This window comes from Enoplosus armatus, chromosome 22 (genome assembly GCF_043641665.1).
Source record: "Enoplosus armatus isolate fEnoArm2 chromosome 22, fEnoArm2.hap1, whole genome shotgun sequence".
Classification (NCBI taxonomy): domain Eukaryota; kingdom Metazoa; phylum Chordata; class Actinopteri; order Centrarchiformes; family Enoplosidae; genus Enoplosus; species Enoplosus armatus.
This window is the reverse complement of record NC_092201.1, coordinates 13,347,131-13,372,327: the sequence shown is the minus strand read 5'-3', so window position 1 is coordinate 13,372,327 and position 25,197 is coordinate 13,347,131. Positions and strand designations below refer to the sequence as shown.

The 25,197-nt window shown below is 44.4% G+C and overlaps 1 protein-coding gene and 1 non-coding gene across 2 annotated transcripts; both read left to right on the top strand.

Moving 5' to 3' along the window:
* The first annotated feature begins 219 nt into the window (after positions 1-219).
* On the top strand, positions 220-293 carry trnan-guu (transfer RNA asparagine (anticodon GUU)). The gene has a single exon. It is a non-coding gene; the product is annotated as a tRNA-Asn (tRNA).
* Positions 294-4,323: 4,030 nt separating this feature from the next.
* Positions 4,324-24,036, top strand: lrig3 (leucine-rich repeats and immunoglobulin-like domains 3). The gene is made up of 19 exons (XM_070928841.1): positions 4,324-4,520; positions 8,445-8,516; positions 8,643-8,717; positions 14,778-14,912; positions 15,188-15,331; positions 15,561-15,704; positions 15,807-15,950; positions 16,778-16,921; positions 18,768-18,848; positions 18,954-19,025; positions 19,531-19,602; positions 20,042-20,205; positions 20,585-20,920; positions 21,026-21,307; positions 21,484-21,960; positions 22,160-22,318; positions 22,414-22,554; positions 22,685-22,942; positions 23,028-24,036. The coding sequence occupies exons 1-19, from the start codon at positions 4,324-4,326 to the stop codon at positions 23,270-23,272; spliced, it is 3,342 nt and encodes a 1,113-aa protein (XP_070784942.1). The 3' UTR covers positions 23,273-24,036.
* The last annotated feature ends 1,161 nt before the right edge of the window (positions 24,037-25,197 follow it).

Sequence of the window (25,197 nt, the reverse complement as noted above, 5' to 3'; positions counted from 1 at the left end):
TGAACCAAAACAGTCATGGGGCGTAAAAACAAAACAAAACAATGAGCTAAAAGATGCTCCATAAATGTGAGGGTAACTGCAGAGTCGGGTGATCATGTTTTGTGGGTTCATTACTACTATTATGTGATAGACAGTAATTTGATCCATTGTTAATCTAATAAAAATATTGATTAGAGCGGCTTTGACATGAGCGGCTATGGCTCAACTGATATGTCCCATGTCTCTGTGGCGCAATCGGCCAGCGCGCTCGGCTGTTAACCGAGAGGATGGTGGTTCGAGCCCACCCAGGGACGATCCATTGACATTTGTCCAATTTTCTCCTGGGGATCAATGAAGTATTTCTGATTCTGTATCGTACTGGCACTAGTAGGAACTTAGAGGCCAGTAAACAGGCTCAACTGACAAAGCGCCGCCTACAGAAACTAAAGCAAATCTAGCAGCGGTCACAATTTCACATCACGTCCAGCTTTCATGAATGAATAACTGTTTCAATCTGATGCATAAAATGTTTTCTATTCTGCCCTTTTATATAAGCAATAGACATTGAAAACACATATGCTCACACAGACATACCTTCCCTGCCACTTTGCCCCCTTTACTGTATGTTGTTACTGGCAGAGAGCGATACCTGGAGCTAGGCATGCTGGGTAGGCATTTTTGAGCACCGTTACTATTCTGAGTATAATGTCTGGCGGCCGTCCACGCGCAGCATTAGCAGCTCGGCGAGCTCACTGCCAACATCTGTACGTGCTTCACGCAGACTGCAGAGGTTCTGGCACTGTTACTCAACTGCCTTACAGCTCCACATACCTCTAAACTATCCTCTAAACTGTCTGAAGGTGGTGGTGGGGGTGCAGTGAGGGGTACGGGAGGTGTTTCACAGCCAGAAAAACATCTATCATGCAGGCGCCGCTGTGACCAAACAAATCAGCGGCGGCTAGAAAATATGATTTCACCAGGAGAGGAATGTGAAAGCTGAGGCACACTGCAAGGCTGCTGTACACTGTTGACGCTGTGCAGAGAGAAGGCACGATGGGATCAGCTGTGGGGACGATTCTGCAGCTCAGGGATCTGGACTGAAATGTCCCCCTACGCCCTTTGATGACACATGTCAGGTTGTTAAAAAAACACAAGAAAAGTAGCAAACAAGTTGATTCACACTGGAAGAAAGTAAAATGGAAGAAGTAAGATTTTTCTCCCTGGGCTCTAAATTAGATGACTTGAGGGAGGTGTTATTGCTGTCTGCTGTTGGTTTCCAGTGTGTGAGGCCTCAGCAGAGGAGACCATGAGGAAGCAATCAGCCCATCGATGAGTGGGCCTGTTGGGACGGTGTGATCCCCCCTCTGCTCTCCAAAAATCCTGCAGCAGTCTGCAGGGATCTAATCAATCACAAGCCGGCAAAATACTCCAACATGCCATTCCTGCCCCAGATTCCTGCTAAGTTTGTGTTTTTGTTTGTTTTTCCCCGCTGAGAAGTCAGCACACTGAGGCGCTTTAAAAACACCAGATTCCTTAAGGAGAAGTAATTTATTGTCGGTAGTGTTGATCAGCTGAGTCGAGCAGGACCTTTTTCTCTACGGTTAGTAATTCAGCTGCAGACGAGAATTTGATTTCATTATGTTTCCGCCATTTCATAGTAGATGAGCCAATTGGAATCACGCCACATGGCTCTAAATTGAATCATTTGTTCAAATTAAATTGAACTGCTCCTCGCACAAATACGTTTATATTGATGATGTAACAAACTATGGCAGCAGTAAGTGGAAATAAAGTTTTCATTATTTTTCAGAAGAGTAACATTAAATCACCTTGCTGCACATCCCATCCCATAAGTATAGAATTGATACACTGTTTAACAGCCCAGTTTCTTTCTGGCACAATCAATTTATTGACAACCTTTAATTAAAAATGAGCAGCAGGAAAATGTGGCATGCAGCGTTTTGCCATTAGAAACCATTTACTTGCTGTTGGAACAGGCGTAAACACTGTTAAATTTAACAACAGAGGTAAACATCTGATGACATGATTATGTCAAATGTTAGAATATCTTCAGCCAAGAATAATTTGTGTGTGCAGTGTCTTATCTTTGAACATTAGACCCTCAGGTTTTAAGCAGTATGCGGGGGTTTCTCCGTTTGTAGCTGCCCCATTTGCCCTTTTTTTTTTAATACAAATGAGTTGGCTATCCAACCAAAGGATGAGTCTCACACCTCTGAGCAGCTGTTACAGAGGCAATAAACCATTCACAAGACAATTTTCAAAAAAACAATAGAACCGCTTATCACCAATCACTTACATTGTTAGGGCAAAAAACTGCCTCATACCAAAAGAAATGTACTCAGTTTACTCAAAGTGATGCCTGGTACTGATGGACGGCGCATTACACAGATGTTTATTGGCAACACAACAACCAACCATGTGCATTAATATGCTCTTGCCAGTTAGTTTATTGTGTTCAGAGTGATGGGAAAAAGTTGTCTGATGTAGTGAAGGAAACGTCTCACAGAATGCCTATGTAAGTAAGTGTACTTTGTTATACCACCTTAGTGGACAGTTGCACTGCCCGTAAGTTAAGTTTGAATTCTGTAACCCGATTTAGTAAATCACAAGTTAGAAAGCTAGTCGTTACTCGAAACTTAGGAACAAACTTGGTCGACTAACAAATACCTGGTGTAACCAAATCAGTGATTAGCGTTGCATTAAGTGTCTGAAAAAGTCTTCTCATGGTCGTAGTAGACTTCTTAGTTTGACCCTGTGCAAGCAAAGCATACAGAGGGACCCGTTAACATTTACTTTTTCATCAGTTACCATCAAGATCATTCTGACTTTCCTCTGCATGTCAACAGATTAATGAGCTTGTGTCCTCACTGAGGACAGGAAGTACCAGCGGACAGTGACGATGACCTTGGTCAACAGGAAACAGTTGAACACTTTGCCTGAGGGGAACCTGACACATCTGCCTGGGCATGAATATCCCATGAAGGGCCTTTTAATGTGGAAATGAAAAAAAGAGCACACACCTTTAAATTGCAAATGAGAAAATACCAGTCGGCTTTCAAGTGTAGAATGTCAACTAAAGCCTCTGTTAGTGACTTTACCTTTAAGGTGAATGGGGTGGTTTTGTGTCCTGCAACGTGGTGAAATTTGGCAGTCTGTCTAATTAGCACTTTTCATGAATTATATGCACACTGACTCCTGCTGTTAGGCTGAAGAGGATCACTTCAACTACTTTAACAAAAACCCTATTATTCTATTTTGAAATGTTAAAAAAAAACCTCTAAAACTCTTTCTGGATAAAGAAACATAACATACAGATGTAACCAATGCACCAAGCAGTGGATTATTTTGTCTGTTACAACAACAAGGGTGACACTTATTAAGGTGCACACATTCACCATTAACTAGTTGCTTATTAGCATGCATATTAGTAAGCATATTGGCTCTTTATTAGTCATTATAAAGCATTTATTAATGCCCTTTTCAGCATGACCATATTCTGCAACTACTAGGTCATTAACTAAGAGTACTCCTTATTGATAGTAAGTAAGGAAGTTGTTGTGAACTAATATCTTCAGTATGCTTAGTACCACAAGGAGGCAACATTAGAGTAGGGAACCTAGAGTAGTTTTGTGTTGTGTTACATAAGAATAGATTATAATAAGTGTTATTGGGGGAGAATGACTATTCACCTTACGAGGCCCACACTGAGCAAAGCACATGTTACATATTCATGTACTTCCTTACTTGCTATCAAGCAGTAATCAGTCGTAGTAATTAGGAAATTATTGAGGGAAAGCTCTTTAGTTAATGGCCTAGTAGCTGTAGAATACGGTCATGCAGAACAAGGCATTAATAAGTGCTTTATAACGACTAATAAAGCTACTAATATGCATGCTAAAGTTTTTTTGCTGAAATTGTCCTGACCTGTAGAAACATGCAGGACCCAGAGGCAGCATCATGGACTACATGTCCCAGGCACCCCCGTGGCCCCTCCCCCCCCCCCCGCATACCTCTGCTGTGTGCTCACGCTGCGCTGTGGGGATCCTGTACAGCACAAGTTGCCCCAGCAGCAGCAGCGAGTCGCAGGGCAGGAAAAGTTTCTCCACAGGAATGGGCAAGTTTCAGAAGAGGGCTTTTCTTTCATACTTCACATCTCCGCTCCGCACAACGACGAGGGATTGGATGTAAGGATCGACTGTGCTGAGAAACCAGATTTGGGATTTGATTTGGTTTTTTTTTTTGGGTGATTTCTCACTCTTTGGATTTGGCTGCGCTTCATCTGAAGATACAACTGAAGAGGGGTGCTCTCTCGTTTGGAAAAAAATGTGTTCCTCTACGCAGCCTCTCAGTCTTGCGAGGTTTGCCGTGGTTTTCCTGCTGTTTTTGAGGCTTCAGCGTGGATCTGGTGCGAACACAAGGACGTGCCCCCCTCCCTGCGCGTGTTCTGGGGAGCTTTTGGACTGCAGTCGGCTGAAAAGGGGCCAAATTCCAGACACGATCCCGGAATGGACAGTTCAACTGTGAGTCCAGTTAAAGAGCCTTGTTACTGTCATGGATGATTATCTGATTTTTCACTCGCTGGTTAATTCTTTCAGTATCTTTTCACACCTCCACACTTTGAGGGACCAGTAGGGCTGGCTCGCTGTTTTGCTGCAGCACCGATGGGATGATCCACATTCCTGTCGTGGCGAAAGCGGAATGAGTTGTAGACCACATAAAGAATCTGGTGTTGCAGAAGAAAATCACTTTGAATTTGATTGAAATTGGCCCCTTTGTTGACTGTAGATCTGGTTCAGCCACTAAAACTTTCTGCAAAGCTTTTCAGCTTCATCTGAAGTTACAGGGCCCGGGGGGGGGGGGGGAGTTTAACACATGTGTGGTTTTACACATCAATGTGCCATTGTCAGCCCCTCCAAACCTCTTAATGAAAGTGTAAACTGTGAAATCCTCCCAGTGCTTGCAGGTAGAGGCCTTCTGGTGTATCATTGCAGGGTATAAGTAGTGACGGTGCTAGTGCAAGCAGTTTCAGTTGTAATAACAACACCATTAGTAGTTGTTAGACTCCAATCTCCTACCAGGTCTCCCAGTGCAACTAAAAGACGCCATAATGTTTGTAATGGTTTGACAGTGTGGTTACATCCACACTCTCTTGCTTTGGCAGTGATTGGTGTTGGTGTGTTTCAGTGTTGGTCCTATGAGGCCTTTAAAGTCATAAAAAGCATAAATCAGATGCAGTCTGTGTTCAGCCCTGGACTGTTTCCTAAAGTAACACTGCATCTCCATTACCCTGCTGTTTGTCCACTGGCTCCATAAACTGGGACGAGGCCGAGCTCGGGCCTGAAGCCCGTTGGAGCTGAAATACCAAACACAACTTTAATGGCATGTTCCTCAGTGTGTTCTACTTCGCAGATAATTATTCTTACTGGATTTTTTATTGCCCTGTGTTAAAGCTGCAGTACTTGATTTTTTATTGTGTTGGGCCATGGCGCTTGATTCACTGCCTGGTCGAAGCCGTTGCCCTGCTCTTGGATTTAGTTTTTCTCTTTCTAAAATGTGCTGCTCTGGAAACTTGACGTTGCCAGAGAAAACAGACCCAGCCTGAGCCTCATAACCAAGGCCGGCCTTCCAAAGAAAATGAAAAAAAAAAAAAAAAAGTTCCACATGGGGGGAAAAATTCTTTTCACTCTGGCATGCTAATTTACGAGTGGCTCTCCAGCACATCTTAAACCCCTTAAACCGCCCGACCCTTTGTTTTCCAGCACCCCATTATTTCTGCTGAATTAGCAACTCCAGAGCCAGCGATGGTACTGATTAAGGAGGAGCGTGTAGGATTAGTTCGAAACAAACTCACAGAAAGAGAAGGGGGAAGGAGAAAGTAGGAGGGAGAAGAGCATGAAGAAGTGGGATTACGCTGTGAATATCTGGGAGGTTGTTGGGTGGAAAATAGGCTACAGATTTATGCCCAGATTTAATGCCTGTTCACATTTTAAGGTTTAAGAGTGAGGCAGGACTGGAGTTTCAACTTGAAAATAATAGGTGCAGTAAGGGCAAGCTACCATTTTAAATTGTAATACATTTAGAACTCATAGAATGACATGAAACCCTGATTTCGCTCTGGAGGGATATACAGACTCATAGTTTTACATTTATCAGAGGAGTTTGATCTTTGAGTCAAAGAACCACTTTTATTTGGCCAGGTAGCACCTATAGCCCAATAGGAGTCCTTGGGGTTTGTGTCATAGCTAATTCTAATGTACTGGTACGTTCGCTACGTACCTAACATTCCTGAGTTTAAACTCTCTAGGAATTAGGAATCCTGTGTCATTAAACCAAATATCCATTACGTGCAAAATGGTACATTTTTTAAGAACTAACACAGAGTGACATGAAACACAGACACTTCTTATTTTAGAATAAAAACATACACCTCTAAAGAGGCTTTAAGACGTTTTACAAACATTTTTCACAGGAATTTGATGGGTTTTGGATTCAAAGAACCACACCAAGGAAAAAAGACAGCAAGTACAAGAATAGGTAGATAACATTACCAATCCCAGTGGTTTGGATCACAGCCAATGCTAGTCTTTGTTAGCCACTTCGCTGACCGTTTTAACTAGCTGTAGCTAGCTATAAAACATAACTTATATTCATATGTTTACCAAAGTTTGCCCTCAGGCGTTCAGACGTGCTATTTGGCTAACTTGCGGTCTATAAAAGCTTATCTTTGGCTTCATCCTCAAAGGTGTAACACGGCCAGTGAGATTTCTTTCCGCCTCCTAGAAACATTGATGGAACATTTGAAATCTTCTGCTGTGTCCCATTATCGTAATCTCAAACGTCAGTGACGGCTCTTGTAATGCAAAGAGTGGCTCATTTATTCACTTTCCAGCCTTTGATAAGAAAGTGGTGCGGCGCGTTTCCAGCAGACCAGCAGATACAGGCTGAAGCCTGCACGCAGCACTGTGTGTTATCTCGCTCCGCACAGAGACTGCTTTGTGAGGGAAGTGGAAGTGTCAGAGCTACTTAGGGTTTATCTAGGGAGTATGATAGGACACCTTTCCCACATGGCCCCCAGCACTGGAACTACAACAACAACAACAACAACAACACAGCTCCATGATTGCAACGAAAAGGCGGAGGACAGGGGGGTTAACTTTAGTGAGGCAAGTAAAACTCTGATTGAGTGGTTCATGAAACTTTCCACCAAAGAACAAAAACAGGCCACAGAAAATTCAACAGGGGTGTTTCAGACGTATGAAAGGCGTCCCTCTCGCTTTTCCCGGCATTGTGAATACATTAGCAGTTGATAGGTTCTTCCCCTCCTCCCAGAGCTCCTTGATGGATACCAGATGAGAGAGGTGGGGGGGTGGGGGGGGTGGGGGGGGGGGGGCAGAGGGTGAGGGGGTGTAAAAAAAAGTGTCTGGCACCACAGCGTTGATCGTGCGCAGCAGCGTCAATAACTCCACCACTTAATGGCGCACGAAGCTCCGCTTGCCAGACTCCTTGAGCTGGTTTTCAGTCTCACCCCCAGTGAGCTGCAGCCAAGACTGCTTCAGTTGAGACCAAGACCAGGCTCAGTAGAGTTTGAAAAGGGGGTTCAGACAAAATCAAGACACAGACCTGAGCTAATCGAGCACTACTCAAGACTACAATAGGCAATAAGCAACATATGCACACATCCTTCGAAATGTAGAAATATTGATTAATCAATTCATACCTTGCTAGTGAGCTGCTAGACAGAAAATAAACCAAATGTTAAAGAAAATACTTGTTTTAATACTGTAAGATTTGGTCTGAAGGTTTTTAAATATTAAAGTCACAGTAGGAATGTGCTTAATGCAAGTCCACACACCAGAAGAGAGGTCTGGACCCAGCCTCGGCCAGCACTGAAACCTCGACTCCAGCATTTTATCGATTTCCACTCGCCAGGTTTCGGCCTCCTTTCAGCACAAAAAGAATCTCACCCCTCAATAACTTATCAGCTTGTCTGTTTTGGCTCTGCGTCTCAGCAGAGGCCTGGATATGAAGTGAGCTGTTTTGGCATGGACGTTCTCCTCTGTGTTATAAGGACGGGATGAAAAGCCAGATGTTTTGAAACCTTTTCAGTTGCTTTCAGATGTTGCTCGCGCAGACGGTATCTGAAACTGTATTCAACATATCTTCCTTTTGTGAGAGTATGTCAGCAATGCATCTTATTCTTGCTTATTTTTATGACCATTCTGTTTCATTTAATCACCGTCAGTTTTGCGCTATCTCACAATTTAATTGCAGTGACTTTTCTTTGATCCATTTCCTCTGTTCACAGTGTTACGGCACAATAACACAGAGAATTTGTGTGTAATTATGTTTGCTATGTAGACCCAAATGGAAGACTGCAGCAGCTGAGAAATACAGCCCGTGGTGTGTTCTTTTCCCTTAATGTTTTGCCTTTTTTTCCTTCACAGGGACCTGAGCCATAACAAACTGCAGGTGCTTGACAGCACTTTGTTTTCCAAACTACAACATCTAAGTGAAATGTAAGTGTGCCTTGTGTTCTCAGCGCTTCCTAGAGCAAACACAGAACAAAGAACAAACTGCCTCCATCACTGTCCTGCATGTGACAAACTATTCTTTTGACTGTTTCTTTTTCTTAATGTGCACAGAAAGCTGAACCACAACGAGCTGGAGGCAATACCTAATTTGGGCCCTTATGCTTCAAACATCACGACACTCATTCTGTAAGTAGAAGTTTTCTTAAAGCGTTAAACACCTCTCCGGACTCTCACTTCAGCCTGGTCCGGAGGGTAATCCTCTGCCAGAGTTGTCATTGCTGGTTAAAGTAGCGAGCTGGGAAGTGGTTCCTCCCCCCCTAACTTCCCTCTAGAGAGCAACCCTTTTGGCTGAGCCAGTTCCCAGACAGGGTAGTCGGAGACATGGCACCCAGCCCCAGACGGGTCACGTGGTCTGAGACAAATGCCATCAACAGAAATGGAAATGTTTTGTCTGGTGGCTGTTGCTGCTGTTGGTGTATTTATAACCTGGAGGCAGTGACGTGACGCTGGAAAAGAAAGAAAATCTGTCATGTGAAAAATCCTAATTTGGTGATTTGGATGTTTAAGCTTCAGTGGATGGATCACGTGTTCCTGTGTGGCACTTAACGGGACTTGGAAATGAATGGTGGCTCATCTGGAAACAAGGCAGTGCCTCTGAGTTCCTGAAAATGTAACAATGTCTTGGTCCATCCCCTTAATGAAGCCAATTAATCCTAGTTTTGTGTGTATATGTAGCATTAACATAACCAACAGTGTCTGAAAGTGCTTGGCTGGTGCTGCGAGAGTGAGTTCACTCTCCTGCTGATAAGTTCAATGAAAAAGTGTTTTTACTTGTCGTACTTCATCCCGTTCAGACTTGAACCCGAGGATCCTTTGGAAGATTGTTGTGCAATACGTGCTTTCAGAAGAACACCAGATATTAGTGTGTGAAACCTCAACAATTTTATTTGCTTTCTGTGGCACGTCTCTCCAAAACCAACCGACGTGAAGTTATTGTGGAAGAATGTATCCGTCTCCCGGCTTGATGAGGCGTATTCCTCATCAAGCCCCGACACGACGCTCTGCGGCAGCCGCAGGGCGCGCAGCCGTCAGCCATCGACAATTAGTTTGCACGTTTAGCGCAGGAGTGTCACCTCCAGCTATAAGTTTCAGCAGAGGAGGGGAGGCGGGTTTTTTGGTTTAGGGCTCTTTATGCCTTAGATGTCATATTTCCCTGCATTGTTTGAGGGTTTTTTTTGCAAGTTTTCCTACTGCGCATGGTAACTCTGATTGGGTTCCTTTTTTATGATTTGTTCCACATACAAATGGCACCTGGGGAGCATGGCTGCATTGTTCCCTTAATGGTGAGAAAGAGGTCACAGGTTCATCTCCCACAGCAGCTGTTTGTGCTGTCCAAGCACCCTTGAGCAACTCTGGATTTAAGTGCAGAGTTCCTGCACAGATTCACTTTAAAAATTCCAGACTTTCTCCAAACCATAATTTCTTTATTTGCTTTGAGGATGTTGTTGAGTTTGGTTTACCCGAAGTCGTGTCATCCATGTTAACTCTGCCATAACACACTCCAGACAAATAATACGGCTTTGAGTTACAGAGTAACATTAAACAGACACTTATCATAATATAGGACAACTTATTTTAAGTTTAGAACATAATATACAAACTCCCATGAGAGTAGAGTTTGTTTCATTGCCAATGCTAACTTCCTGAGAAGTTCCTAAGAATTCTAATCGTAGTGCAGCGTGCCATTAAACAATACGTGAAATTAGGACAAAATACTTATTCACTATTTAAAGTGAGACTATGTGACCTTTGCTGAAGCACAGCCACTTTGACCACAGTTGATAATTCTGGTATAATGGTTATACTAAAATGTAGTGTAACAAAAGCACAAGTAGGGAAGACAGAGATAAAGTCCCCAGAGTGGCAGTTACACCGAAATATCTACATGACTTTGCTAACATTAGTTAACATTAGTTAACATTAACCACCGTTAGCTACTGGTCATACCAGGCAAAGTAAGACAGTAGCAGCAAAACCTCTGAACTAAGTACGGGTGTGTTTGTTGCTTGTGAAGTTTTAACTAGCTATTCTAGCTAATAGCTACAAGCTAGTAAGCCACAATATATATCATGCTAACCCCCCAGAATTGCTAATGCCATGGTCATTTAAAAAAAAAAACGTGACTGGCATTCATGTCTTTTGGCTCCACTCTTTGAGGTCAAAGTGGCGCTTTAAGACTCTGAATAAAGGTTATTTTTCAGAGCAGCAAACGTCACAGTAAATGGAATGGAGTAGTTTTAAATTGATTACAGAAAAAAACATTGCACTCTCTGTAAAGCTGTTTCTGTCCTTATAGACAGATCTATGGTTATTAGCTGCTTTGGTTTTAATGCACCACATTGTGAAACCATGAAGCAGTCGTCGTCTAGTGAATTAGTGAAAAACAGCACTGTGAAGAAAAAGAGCGCACACCAAAGAAGAAGAAACTGCAGTTCCCACTTGCTCTCACACTCACACTGCCTGTGTTGGCTGCCGCCCTCCTCCTTCAGATTAGATGGCACAGTGTGATTTTCCAGAATTTCTCTCCCTCCTTCAGTTTCTCCGAGCTGGGAGGGTAGTAAAGAAAAAAAAAAAAAAAAGACCTTGGGGTATCGAATACCACTTATTCAAACAGCCAGTCAGACATAGCGGCAGCTCTCGTCGACTTCTTTGACCTCGCAGCTCCGAGTAAAAACAAACGGCAATAACCCTGCAGCTGGTAGTAATTGAGTCGTGATCATCTTAATTAATTGAACAATTTCCCAGGAATTTATGGAGGGGGTAAACCCCACTGCCGCTAAATCCCTCTGCCTGTGTTCAGGGGGGGTTCAACAAATGACCTGGAGATTCCAGGTCTGATTAGGTATATTAGGAGGTGAACCTCTTGGTATGTCTAAGGAAATGGGAACCTTGTTGAAGATGAGAATTTCAAACCAAAACAGTAGCAATTATAGTAATAATCCACCCGTGACATTTTCATAATATGTGCGTGGTAGGGATTCAACTTGGGCTGCAACTAATGAAAATTCTCATAATCAGTTGGTTCTTTTTGATGAATCAATTTATTGTCTAGCCTATGAAAACATTTGGGAAACATTACTTCTTAATGATGACTTAAACTGACCCTAATTTTCTGTTCATTAATCTTAATTGTTTCAGGGCTAAACTCAAGTTTATGACGAAAAAGAGCCGAGTAGTTAGCACGAGCAGGAATAGCTGACAGAAAACTTGTCACGCCAGTCCCGTCCCCATACTTTGATTGACAGGTGATCTCTGGGAACACCACAGTGAAGTTGGCCTAGCAACCAAGACAAGACATGCAAACTGCATTTACGAAGTTAAATAACAAGCATAATTTGATGTTTTTTAGTATTGCAGGTGATACAGTGATACATCAAGAATTTTACAGCTCTGTCATTTTTATGCAAAGGTCCCTCAGTTCATGCGTTAATACGAATACGATCCCTGCTTCCCTAGACTCCGACTGGGAGCTGACGTGTTAAGATGATCAGCCATTTGAGCGAGATATGTGCAGAGTTTAATATGGCGTCTCAACAGCAAACGCAGCCCTGGTTTTCATTACAGGCGCCACTGCAGAGAGAGGGAGTCATCAGATGGCTTCTCAAAACTCTGTTCTTTTTCCAATAGGAAATACCACACACACACACACACAAACGCTCCACCACACAAATGCGCACACACACACACACACACACACACACACACTAAAAGCGAGACGGTTTTAGAAAAAGCAACTTTGCATTTAAAGAGCTTCCCCCATTAAAATAATTAGTTACTGCACAGTGGACAAAGCTTTTCTGAAAACACAAATCTACAACAACAAAAAAAGAAACCCAACTCCATCAACTTTTCTGATTGATTTAGTGTCTATCTGCTACTCGCCTCTGTTTAATAATGACTACATAATTCATCAATACTCAAGACGCCCCGGGCTGTTATTGACACATGGTTGGCCTTCCATCGACTCCCACTAACAGCAGCAAAGCCCTGCAGCCACAGTTATAATGGCTCTGTAATCACGCTAACTGATAGCAAAGTGGAGGAACAAATTTGAAGTGTGTATAATTGAAGTGTACAATGCTCGGTTTGTTTGTGTGTGTGTAGAAGACGGAGGAGGGCTCATGGCAGCGTGAGGAAAAAAGGAAAACAGCGGTGTTTGCTGTATGTTGGCCCGTGTTTTTTGCAATTGTCTGGTTTGTGGCTGGCGTAATGTTTTAATGTGCGCCACAGAAGATGCTTGTCACTGCAAAACGACTGTTATGGATCTGAGAGGGCCGGTAGGATTATGGAATAATTAGCTGGCCAGAGTTCTGACTTCAGGGTCTATCTCCTTGTCCTCAGACAGGAAGTGTGCACCGGCCCCTCTCCGTGGCTCTGCTTTCCCCCCTGAGAGAAACTGGAAAGACTGGTTCTTTCTCACCAGGCGGCCTTCCTTCTCTCAGCGACCAGTCAGGGGAACATGAAAACCGAGACACAGGTGGTGTGCGGCGCTTTTGTTTGGGACCTGGGGGCTGTGGTGCGTGGAAAGCCCTCTGCAAATCTCCAAACAAAAGAGCTGCCTGTGCTGTTTTTATTCTAGACAATGAGCTGCATTTTGCTATATAGCCTTGTAGTCACTGCACACCAAAAACTTTCTTTATTTTTTGAGTATTTGTGACGTTTTAGGCTTCAAGTTAGTTTTATTTATATAGCCCAATATTATAAATCACTCCACCGTAGAGACCTAGAAAGAAAAAAGATGAGTCTTAAGTTTGGATTTAAAGGCCTCAACAGAGTCAGACTGTTTGATGTCAGTCAGGAGGTTATCCCAGAGGAAGGGGGCACGATAGGAAAAGACAAGCGAAACCAAGAGAACCTACAAGTGTAGGCCATGGTGTTGACGTGACGACCGTTTCACACTGTGTTTCCATTGTGCACAGGCATGCTAGCTGGTCTGTGTTCATACACCAAACCCCATATAACAATATAACAATTTAAGGAATGTTTCTTCTTTATACGATTATATGATTTGTACCTGTGTTTCTCTGTTTATCTACTTCGTACATCTGGAAGCCAATCTGAAATGAATAAACCATCTTTTGAGCTGCAACTAACAATTATGTTCATGCTATTTTCTCGATTAGTTTATTAATTGTTTGGTCCAAAGAATGCCAGAAAATTTGAAAAATGCCTGAAACCCAAGTTGATGTCTTAAAATAGATAATTTAGTCCAATCGATAGACTAAAACTTGAGACTAAAACTCAAAGATTATCAATTCAATATCACGTAAGACAACTGTGCAGCTGGAACTTGTGTTTGGGTGTGTTTGGTATTCTTGCTTGAAAAATGAATGAAACAATGAATCATTTATCAAAGTAGCTGACGACCGGCTAATCGATTAATCGACCAAACGTTTCTCTCCGTCTTGTGAAGCAGTCTGTGCTGTTGGTCAGTTGACTGACAGCTTCCATCAATTAAATATTAATGACACCACATCCCAAATTAAACCTCCGTTATGAAACTGTCCTCAGTTTGTTTTTCGAGGGCTGCTGGAAAAATGAAACAGGAAAACTAACAGCTCTCTGGTCAGTAAGGTGTAGCTGGAGGGGGGGGCCTGTAACCATCGCAATGAATACTGAAAACGAGGCCTGTAGTCTGGTGTATTGGAGGGAATTCCTGCCCCCCCCCCCCCCCCCTCACACTCTCTCTGCTGCCGAGGCTCATACACAAAGAGGGCACTGTACAGGCTCTGTTTATAACTAAGCAGTCCCTGCACTGCAATTTAGGAGGCGTGCAGCTCAGGAAATTGCTGGCCTCTGCCGAGGCATGCTTTCACTGAGGGAATGGTATTCATCAGCCAAGTAATTGGCAGGTTACTTTTTTAAATACCTTGTTGGTAATTACTTTATAAACAAAATAACACTTCAATAAACAGAAAGGTTGTTTGGACCTGGTGTGAAGAGCAGCCATATTGATCATACTGAGCATCCTGGAAATATGCATGCACCGTCAGCACAAAGTGTTTCATGCTGGGTGGTGAGTTTTAGCTTCACAAGCGCGTGAGAGTTCATCTTTTTATTTTATACCACGGGCTAATTGAGGGATCTGACCGTTTGTGTATGTGGAAACGTGAAACTGGTGTGCGCCACTAGCCAAACACACAGTCATTTTGTCATTCATTGGAGCGACGGTGTCTGTGTTTTCAGAGCAAACAACAGGATCACCCGGATCTCCGCGGAGCAGCTCCGGCCCTTCCTCGCTCTGGAGACCCTCGACCTCAGCAACAACAACGTCGTGGACTTAAAGGCCAGCTCCTTTCCCACCCTGCCTCTCAAGAACCTGTGAGTGTCACCTTTTCTGTTAGTGGCTGATGTTATGCAGCTGAAGGAGAACGTCTTCTCTAAATCAGAATACGTTAGTGGGTCCGAGTGCATTGCAGGAAACCAGTAGATGTTTTTCTCAGTATGTATACATACAGTAGTTATTGGATAATGGTGGCAAAAGCTCAAAATGTATTATGTCTGGAGAGTATGTTAAGATCTGACCCCATGTTTCTGTTGCAGTTTTTCATCTTTACATTTTAAGCAATCCTTGATGGTCAATCTTTCTTTCTCAGGTTCCTCAACAACAATCGCATCTCGTCACTGGAGACGGGCTGCTTCACCAACCTGTCCAGCAGTCTGCAGGTTCTCCGGCTCAACCGCAACCGCCTCTCTACCATCCCAGCCAAGATCTTCCAGCTGCCCAACCTCCAGCATCTGTAAGCTTTATTTATTTATTTTTGCTTCTTGGAAAATTGCAGGGTCAACGAAAAATGAGGGTCCTCCCTCTCTCTCTCTCTCTCCATCCTCTGATTGGCTGACAGCTGACGACCCTATCTGCATCCCAGTATATCATGTTGAGCTGTTAGGTTTACAATAAATTGCAATTGTAATTCTTGGTAGCATCAGTCCTTGCTTGTGCTCTGACACCTACTGTGTGTGTTCCAGGGAGCTGAGTAGGAACCGGGTCCGCAGGGTGGAGGGCCTGACGTTCCACGGGCTGCACGCTCTTCGCTCCTTGAAGATGCAGAGAAACGGCCTCAGCCGTCTAATGGACGGAGCCTTCTGGGGCCTCAGCAACATGGAAGTCCTGTAAGCAAATTTACAAGAGACGTGCATCAAGTTCTGTTCTTCCATCTGGACTTGAATGTTAAGTCCCATTGTGTGTGTGTGTGTGTGTGTGTGGGCCTGCAGGCAGCTGGACTACAACAACCTGACGGAGGTGAGTAAGGGCTGGCTGTACGGCCTGCTGACTCTGCAGCAGCTCCACCTCGGCCACAACGCCATCAGCAGGATCCGACCGGACGCCTGGGAGTTCTGCCAGAAACTCAGCGAGCTGTGAGTCCACCTTTTTTTTTTTTCTTCCCCCCTTTTTTTTCCCCTCTGCACCCTCTTTCTCTTTTCTCCCCTCCCCCTCGTTATTCCCTCCTCACTTTCCATTCACACTCTGAACTCCCAACACTTCTCTGTGTCGACCCTCTCCTCCTCTCTGGCACTCCCGCCTGCCCTTCCTCACACTCCAGTTCCTCCCGTCGCCAAGCCCCACGCACACACACACACACACACACACACACACACACACAGACAGACAGACAAAGCACCGTCTCTTATGCTCTGCCAGTCAGTGCCAACATTAAAGCACTGCCAACACGTTACACACCCCTTTGCCTCTCCTCTGTTCTGCTGTGACTTGAGCCAACACATCGGTCCCACTTATTTTTCCTATTGGAAATTCCATTAGTTGCAGTTTCTTTCCTTGTGAAATACTACGATACCCAGCAAACGTCAGTGATTTGCCACCCATCAACATGCATTCCTGGAAGCAGATTGGATTTCCTTTGTTGTGGCTGTTGTTTACAGCAGCGGTCAGTTTAGTGTTTGCAGTGTCTGGAGTGTTTTTCACAGATTGGTTGTTGTTCTTTTTCTCCCCCGTGTTTCTCTCGCTCTTATCACATGAACCTGAGAGTAAACAAGCCGCCCGGCGGCTGGGAACGTGCCCAGTTATCTGATTTTGTTCTCATCTGAGTTTACTTTAAAAACTGGCTTCTCAGAATTATTTGTTTCCAGTTTCTGTTAGGTTGCAAAATTGGATCTCTTCAAACTCGTACGAAATAAAAGTTATGATACAATTCTTTTTGTTGCTGTTTTTGTTGTCTGTCCTACAGCAACCTCCCCTCCAACCATCTGTCCAGACTGGAGGAATCCAGCTTCGTAGGCCTCAGCCTGCTGGACGAGCTCCACATCGGAAACAACCGCGTGAGCTTTATTGCCGACGGAGCTTTCCGTGGCCTCTCCAACCTGCAGATGCTGTGAGTTAAAGTCAAAACATTTTGTACAAAACACCATGCAAAAACTTTCCTCATTTTTTTCCCTCCTCATGTGTGAATCTGATCTGAGTTATCTCTTCAATACAAAATCAAATACACTAAATGTTGTCACGTTTTTCTAATTTCCACCTAAACCTCATGGATGTGGAACCAAAAATGTCCTTAAAAACAGGAAGTACTTCATAAACTGCTCTATTGCCCCTCCCACCTCCACCATCAATCCTCTGCCTGAGTGGAAATATCCTGCCTGATTTGTTTTGGGGATGTGAAATAGATTACTGTGTTGAGGTCTCTCCACACACATAAAAAAACCTCCGAGAGGCACAACCCCAACCTCAACTACCCCCACCCAACCTCTCCCCTTCCTCTGCCCGATCCCCCCTCCTATATCCAGCCATCCCCCCTTTTCCCACAGAGGGGCTCCGAAACATTTCCCCTGGTTGGGATTTTTTAACTGGAACCAAATGTGAGCTGCGCTGCTGAGGTCACTGTAGGGCAGGTGTGCAGCTAGGTGGACGTGGATTGCTTCAGGGCTTTAAATCTCCCACACACACACACATACACACACCCTTCCTCATTCTCAATCAGCCATAACCAGGCATGCGGAGGACGAAAATAACTGTTTGAAAGCATTAGAGCAGCTGAGGGATCAAAGGAGGCAATAATTTATCTGGGAAAAGTCTTGGCTTTTGGTGATGTTCGTGCTCTAATGCTGTGTATTTAATTGTTTGGTGTGTTTTTCTTTCTGTGGATAGCAAGCAAAATGTGTCCGTATTTTTTCAGCGGCCAGTTTGATAGAAAATGTGTTAATCAGTTAATCAGTGTTAATGATCAGGTTTTGGGTGTCATTCCCTCAAAATCAAAGAGCAAGGGCTTCCTCTGTAGAGCCGCTATTTTGCCCTGACGTTCGAAGATCATACAGAGAGAAATCTATTGATGAAGAAAAGGCAGAGAGACCAATTTCTGCACCCACGGTAGAGCTAGACTGGGAGCCGGTTGCACCAGCTGTTCGTGGGTTTAAACTTAGACTAGTTATGTGTAAGTATTTACCGAGTGGAGATTTACGCAACACTAAATTAAAACAGTTTCCACCACACAAACGAGAGATGAGTTTTTACTAAAATGTAATTTGAGGTATGTTATGTTTTTGAAACGTGCCCATCTACTCTTTACTTTAAAGGGGTAATACATTAAGCAAGCTAACGGTAGTTGGGTTAGGGTTACACCTGGCAGTTACTATTGTATATATATGAACTTATGAACAGCTGGTGCAGCCAGCTCCTGAAAGCAATGCACCTAACAGACAAGCTGGGTTCTGATTGAGGAGCAGGAAAATAGCTATCACTGTTGAGGTCTTCTGATTGGACTTCGCCAAAAGTAGGGAAAGAAAATTAAACTCTTTTAACAGACAAAGAATGTGTTAAATATCACAGATTCATGATGTATTTAATGGTGGCTGGAAGATCTGTGGCAACACTTCCTTTGCGGGTAACACACATACATATTTGAATTGCATGCAGAGTATATTTATCCCCTTAAATGAAGCTTAAAATGCAGCACACATGTTATATTGCAGCGTTTCCTTGTAAAACCTCTTTTTCTATACAACACAGAAAAGCCTTTGCAGGCTTTTTAAAGTGCCGCAAAGGCCAGGAAGGAACTTCCTGTAAGGCATGGAGCCGCTTTGAATATAATTTGAAAGTCTCAAACATTTTCCCCCTCACACGAAATGTAAAGCCACGTAAAGTTTTATTAACATCGCAAGTGCAGTTGTTTTCTGGGTGTGGAGTTTTTTTACAATGCGGTCTGTCTTTGTTTCTTCGGAAAGGGATCTCCAAAATAATGAAATCTCTTGGACCATTGAAGACATGAATGGGCCCTTCTCTGCTTTGGACAAGCTGAAAAAACTGTGAGTTCATGATCAACGTGACACGATGTTTCACCCTGGACTGTGTGAAGGCCAGTGAGTAAAAAGTGAGGTTTGAAATTGATCAAACTTTTGTCATTTTCCCAGGTTTCTGCAGGGGAACCAGATCCGCTCAGTGACCAAGAAGTCTTTCTCAGGCCTGGACGCACTGCAGCACCTGTGAGTCGGCCTCGTGTCTCACTGATTGTTTCCAAAAGTCCGAGCTGTAAACTAAGCAGGGTGAATCACACTGAGACACAGAGGCTGTTTGTTAGAGCCGTACACCCAAACTGTCTTCTCCCATTCCTCTGCTTTGATGTGAAATCAAGAAAAAACTCTGCCATTAGTAGCTTTACATGTGTGCCAGACTATATCGATCACCAAGGCAAGTGGAGGGAGCTCTGTGTGTGTGTGTGTGTGTGTGTGTGTGAGTGTACAACAGCTGCATTTGATTCTAATTAGAGTTTTTTCCCAGCCGTTGCCAGAGCTCAAAACAGCCCAGAGTTGGGCCTCTCTTGATTAACACAGCAAACTGCTGCCTAGAGTTTTATTGTTCTGGAGCCCAGACCTTTTTCTTCTCTCCACTGAAGTTTTTGTAGCCTTCACTCTGTACGGCTGATGTTGGCAGAAAGAGCTGCCATCTTTCTGCGAGGATCTTACCAGTCCTATTTTCCTTTCTCCACAGAGATTTGAGTAATAACGCTATCATGTCCGTCCAAGCGAACGCCTTCTCTCAGATGAAGAACCTGCAGGAGCTGTAAGTATGATCATGTTTGAGGACAGCGTTAGTTAGTGTTTCAGTGTTGATGTGGGACAGAACACCAGGTGAAACTCATTATGGCCTGCTGGGAAAGTCAGCACCGAGCAGTGCTTACTTCAATGTTAATAACAGGTTCAGTTTCCTTTGTCTCCTTCCACTAACCGATAGTTTCCAGTGAAAAGCTAAGCAAGGGAATTTCTTTTTTTGTATTGTGACTTAATGGATCATATCTTAGTGTAATATGACCTTTTAATGTTGCCTTGAAAACTGTGTGGGAAATGTGTCTATCATGTGTATTGTATTATGCATCAAGCATTGTTCACATGGGAATAATGTATCACAAACTATGCAAGACCAAAATCACAGAAAACCGACCATTTAAAGTGATATTACTGCATTGGGACTGAGCTTTTAATGGTATCTTCTCCTCTGGCAGGCGTCTGAACACCTCCAGCCTGCTGTGCGACTGCCAGCTGAAGTGGCTTCCCGTCTGGGTGGCAGAACAAACCTTCCTGCCCTGCGTCAACGCCAGCTGCGCCCACCCGCAGATGCTGAAGGGCAGGAGTGTGTTCGCCGTCAGCCAGGAGGAGTTTGTGTGTGGTGAGTGATGCATTCACTTGGTGTAACACCTTTACACACACATACTGTAATGCCTCAAAAACAGCAATTCATCCACGGCAGGTTTTCCATTTATTAACTGACCCACATTGTTCAGTATTTTCCTCCCTGATTCCTGGACAAGCTAATGAGACTCATGAAGAGACCGGTATGGAAACTTACTAAGTTAAGTTTTCAGCCTTCCTGATTACCGACCGAGAAAACTACTGAGGAAGTATTTCGGTTCGGTTTTTCCCCTTTCAGAGCCTCATCTGCTGACAAAATACCAAAAAAATGTACCAAACATCACTAATTAGCCAATTCCAGACCTGAACACATTTTATGCAGCAATTTTATATTCTCCCTTTTGTTTTTTCCCCAGATGACTTCCCAAAGCCTCAAATCACTGTGCAGCCGGAGACCCAGTCAGCCCTCAAGGGCACCAACGTGACGTTTGTCTGCTCGGCGGCCAGCTCCAGCGACTCGCCCATGACCTTCGCCTGGAAGAAAGACAACGAGGTCCTGAACGACGCAGAGATCCACAACCAGGCGCACTTGCGGGTGCAGGGAGGCACAGGAGGCGAGACGGAGGTGACGGAGTATACAACCACCCTGCAGCTACGTAATGTGGAGTTCTCCAGCGAGGGAAAGTACCAGTGCGTCATCTCCAACCACTTTGGATCATCCTACTCCACCAAGGCCAGGCTCACTGTCAACAGTAAGTTTGGGATGGGAGAAGCCACTTGTTTAATATATGTCACTATCTGCAACATCAATAAAATGCCTAAATGATCCAAATTGAACGTATTTTTCTCATTTCCAGTGCTCCCTTCCTTCACCAAGATGCCGATGGATCTTAGCATCCGTGCTGGAGCAACAGCCAGGCTGGAGTGTGCTGCCGTGGGTCACCCTTCCCCTCAGATCGCCTGGCAGAAAGACGGAGGCACAGACTTCCCTGCCGCCCGCGAACGCCGTATGCACGTCATGCCGGAGGATGACGTTTTTTTCATAGTGGACGTCAAGACCGAGGACATCGGCGTTTATAGCTGCACGGCTCAAAACACAGCTGGAGCTATTTCTGCAAATGCTACGCTAACTGTTCTAGGTGAGAAACAGCACTGCTGTTGGAGCAGAAAGTCACGAGGAGCTCTACGTTTAAATGTTTAGAGCTTCTATTGTAGGTTAAGGCTTGTATGAAAGATAGTTACACATACATTGATGAATCACTCACACGGTTACTTGCCACACTAACCTATTATACTGCTGTGGTCCTTCTCATAGAAACGCCCTCCTTCTTGCGGCCCCTCATGGATCGCACTGTGGCCAAAGGCGAAACCGCCGTCCTCCAGTGCATAGCCGGCGGCAGCCCTCCCCCAAGGCTGAACTGGACCAAAGACGACAGCCCGCTGGTAGTGACTGAGCGCCACTTCTTCGCAGCTGCCAACCAGCTCCTCATCATTGTCGACGCTGCCGAGGCTGACGCCGGGAAGTACACTTGCGAAATGTCCAACGCGCTGGGCACCGAGAGGGGCAACGTTCGGCTGGCGGTCATTCCAAATCCCAACTGTGACTCTGGAGTGCAGGGCGCCATGGGAGTTGGTATTGTGGGCGGGGCAGGATCAGACGATGATGGGTGGACCACAGTGGGAATCGTCATTATAGCCGTGGTGTGCTGCGTGGTGGGCACATCACTGGTTTGGGTGGTCATCATCTACCACACTCGGCGACGCAATGAGGACTGTAGCGTCACCAACACAGGTTCGTTCATGACGGCTTTAGTTGGAGTTTTGCCTTTATTTTGTCATGGTCAATAAAGGGTTCCCTGAACCATGATGAGCCGATCTTCCAAGCACCTGGATTTCTTTTTCTTTCCACATTTAATGGCAATCTGTTAACTATACAAAATGAAAGTATGCTATAAAGATGCATGATATAACTTGATCTCCTTGTTCTCTAGATGAGACCAACCTCCCTGCCGACATCCCAAGCTACCTGTCCTCCCAGGGCACACTCGCCGACCGACAGGATGGCTACATCCCATCAGAGAGCGGCAGCAGCCACCAGTATATGGCTTCATCCATTAGCGGCTTCTACCTGCAGCCTAAAGACATGAACGGTAAAACACCTGTCCTTTCTCCTTTCTGTCCTAGAATTGAATCCGTCTGCAGCATCACATTTTTCTTATATGATACTGTTCCTTCACCCACCCAGGTCTTTGTCAGCTGGATACAGGAAGTGAAGCAGACATGGAGGCGGCCATCGATCCTCTGCTCTGCCATTATCAAGGTCCAGTCAGCTCACTGCTTCGCCGAGACAACATGTACTCCACTGACCCATCAGAAGTCTTCACAGGTCAGTACACAGTTTCTGGAAAATGTTCTCTTGATCAGAACTTTATGTCCAGGTATTCCTGAATTACATTCGTTATCTAATTTGTCTTCCTCACTTTCTAAAGGAAATAATTTCCATTTTTTCCCTTCAGGCTGTTCCGTCGACCAAAGGCCCGTCTGCATTGACTCCTACGGCGGCACCCTGTCCAATCCCTCTAAAAGGACAGACTACTTCCTGTCCGAGCATTTTGACCTCTGCTCCTCCACTGTCCTGATGCAGCTCCCCAACGCCAGTCTCCATCACGGCCCCTCCCACCAGCAGAGTGACCGCCGACCATCCATGGCGGAGGGAGAAGCCAACGACTATGGGAGACCTCACGAGTGTCTTTCACCCTGCAACACCTTCATGGGTAAGTCTCAAGCTAACCCATTTTCTGAACTTTCACGGATTTTGTCTGTACGTTGGTCTGACGTCTTCTCGCATCTTTCTCTCAGGAACATTTGGGAAAGCTCCCTGGAGGCCTCATAAGGACCTGTACACAGGCTTCGGCCCACCGCCAGTGACGCATAATGGAATAACTCTGCATGAGAATCCGTACGCCGCTCCGGACGCCGATTCAGACCAGGAGGAGAACAGTCTCACCAGGGACTCTGCGTCAGAGCAGAGCAGCAGTGTTTATGAACAGCCATTTGACAGCAGCAGGACTGATCCCATCCCACAGCGCAGAACGAGCACTTAGCTGAGTGACTCTTGTTTTTCAAGAAGAGGACGACCAAAAAATGTACATTTCTACCTCACTGAATGGACACTTTCGCAATAAAGGACTCCTCAAATGTGCAACGAGTGAATGTAAAGGCCAATTTGACGTTAAAAGGAGCTTATGAACAGCTGACACAGCTTCAGTTAAATAATATAGATGATTATATACATTTTTTATATAAAGTTTATTATATTTTGTAAATTGTATATAAACAGATTCCATTATTTTTGCTTACCTTTTTGTGTATGAGTATTTTGCAGCCCTGCCTATACAGTTATTCCAGCTTTGAATGAAGCAGTGTTTTGCACATGTGTAAACAATAAAAAACACCTTAATGTGTGCTGCTACATTCACTTCAGTGCTACGAGTCTTCAATGATGTTGCTGCCTTTATCGTGCAGGAGATGTATTAAAGATTTTGAGGGCGCTGGCGGTGGATGTTATACGCTGTGTTTGTGGAGCAGAACCACAGACCGCCAAGGACGCCTCAGGTCTGTCATCAGTCAGCCCCCCCACCAAGAGAGCGACGGGGAGGAGAGGATGTTTAACTGTTTGGTATCACAATCTGGTTCTATGTAAGGCTGGACAATGATTGCAAATAACAGTGTATCGACTTCCAGTGGAATCATGATCATTTTGTTATTGCTCTGCAAATTAATTGTTGTCCTAATGAATGATTCCAAGCAAGATGAAGACTTTGATGTCAGGTTATTTTGTCTACATTCGCCATATTGTGATTTGAACAGAAAATATCCATGATAATATCCTGACAATGGTATCAACCCTACGGCCCAGCTAATACTGGTACCGCTGCAACAACTTACCACTGACTGAGTTCTTTTTATTAAGAAAGGCAAGTAATTGTGCACTAAAACGTTTAATACACAGTATATCAGCACTGCTCACACACAATACTGCTATTATTGCCACAGCATCAACTAGTTCTGCCACTTTTACATACTATAAATATTGCCACTACACTTACTATTACTTTCTATTGCAACCAACAATATTGCTAGTACAACTAGTACCCCTGAAACTACTACCTCAGCTAATACTACTACTGTTACTCCTGCAGCCAACTTTGATTCACCACAATTACCAATACTACCGCAGCAATCATTATCATTAATAATGATTCCATTAATATTGATGCTCATAATTAAATACTACTTAAGATAATTATATGTAATTTATGTTTAACCCACAAGTTTCTGTTTGAACAGTATGGCACAATATGGCTGAGCCCGAACTAGACTCTCTCTGTTTGCTGGATGACTCATGACCCCCCCCCCCCCCCCCCCCCCCCCCCACCTCTCTGCCCCCCTTTCGGTCCTTCTCGCCTCGGTTTGTTGTTTCAGGCCTCTCTTCTTCAACATGAGGGGAAAAGGTGTGCTTGTGCACTGGGCTAGCTGTTGAAACTTGCACTTGGAAACCGTCTTGCACCTCCCTGCCTGCCACCATGGAGTTGTGTTTATGAAATGGCAGATTCACGATGGTGGTGCCAGCAGTTTGGAAGGGGTTTAGTCAGATCCCCTGTTCAAGGTCAGTTGTTTCAGTCAAAAGAACTGGAGTGGAAAGTAGTAAAACGGACTTCTTTTTGTTAAAATCACATGCACCCTAAAGGTCTGTGTTTGGATTCCTGCTCTCACTCATTTTGTGTATGGAAATGCTGATGATGATATTTGCTTTCATAGGATGTGTTATTTCTCTCCCATCCCTCTGGCTGACTAATGTTTAAGTACACCTGGCTGGTGGCTACGCTGCGCTGGTTTCTATGCCTTTACCCCACTGTAAAGGAATGAGGGGGTTTGTTGGAAGTCTTGCCAGTTCTTTGAGGAGGCTGCGATTAAGACAAGATGGTGGAGCCACACACATCCAAACACCTGGGAAACATCTGCTGCT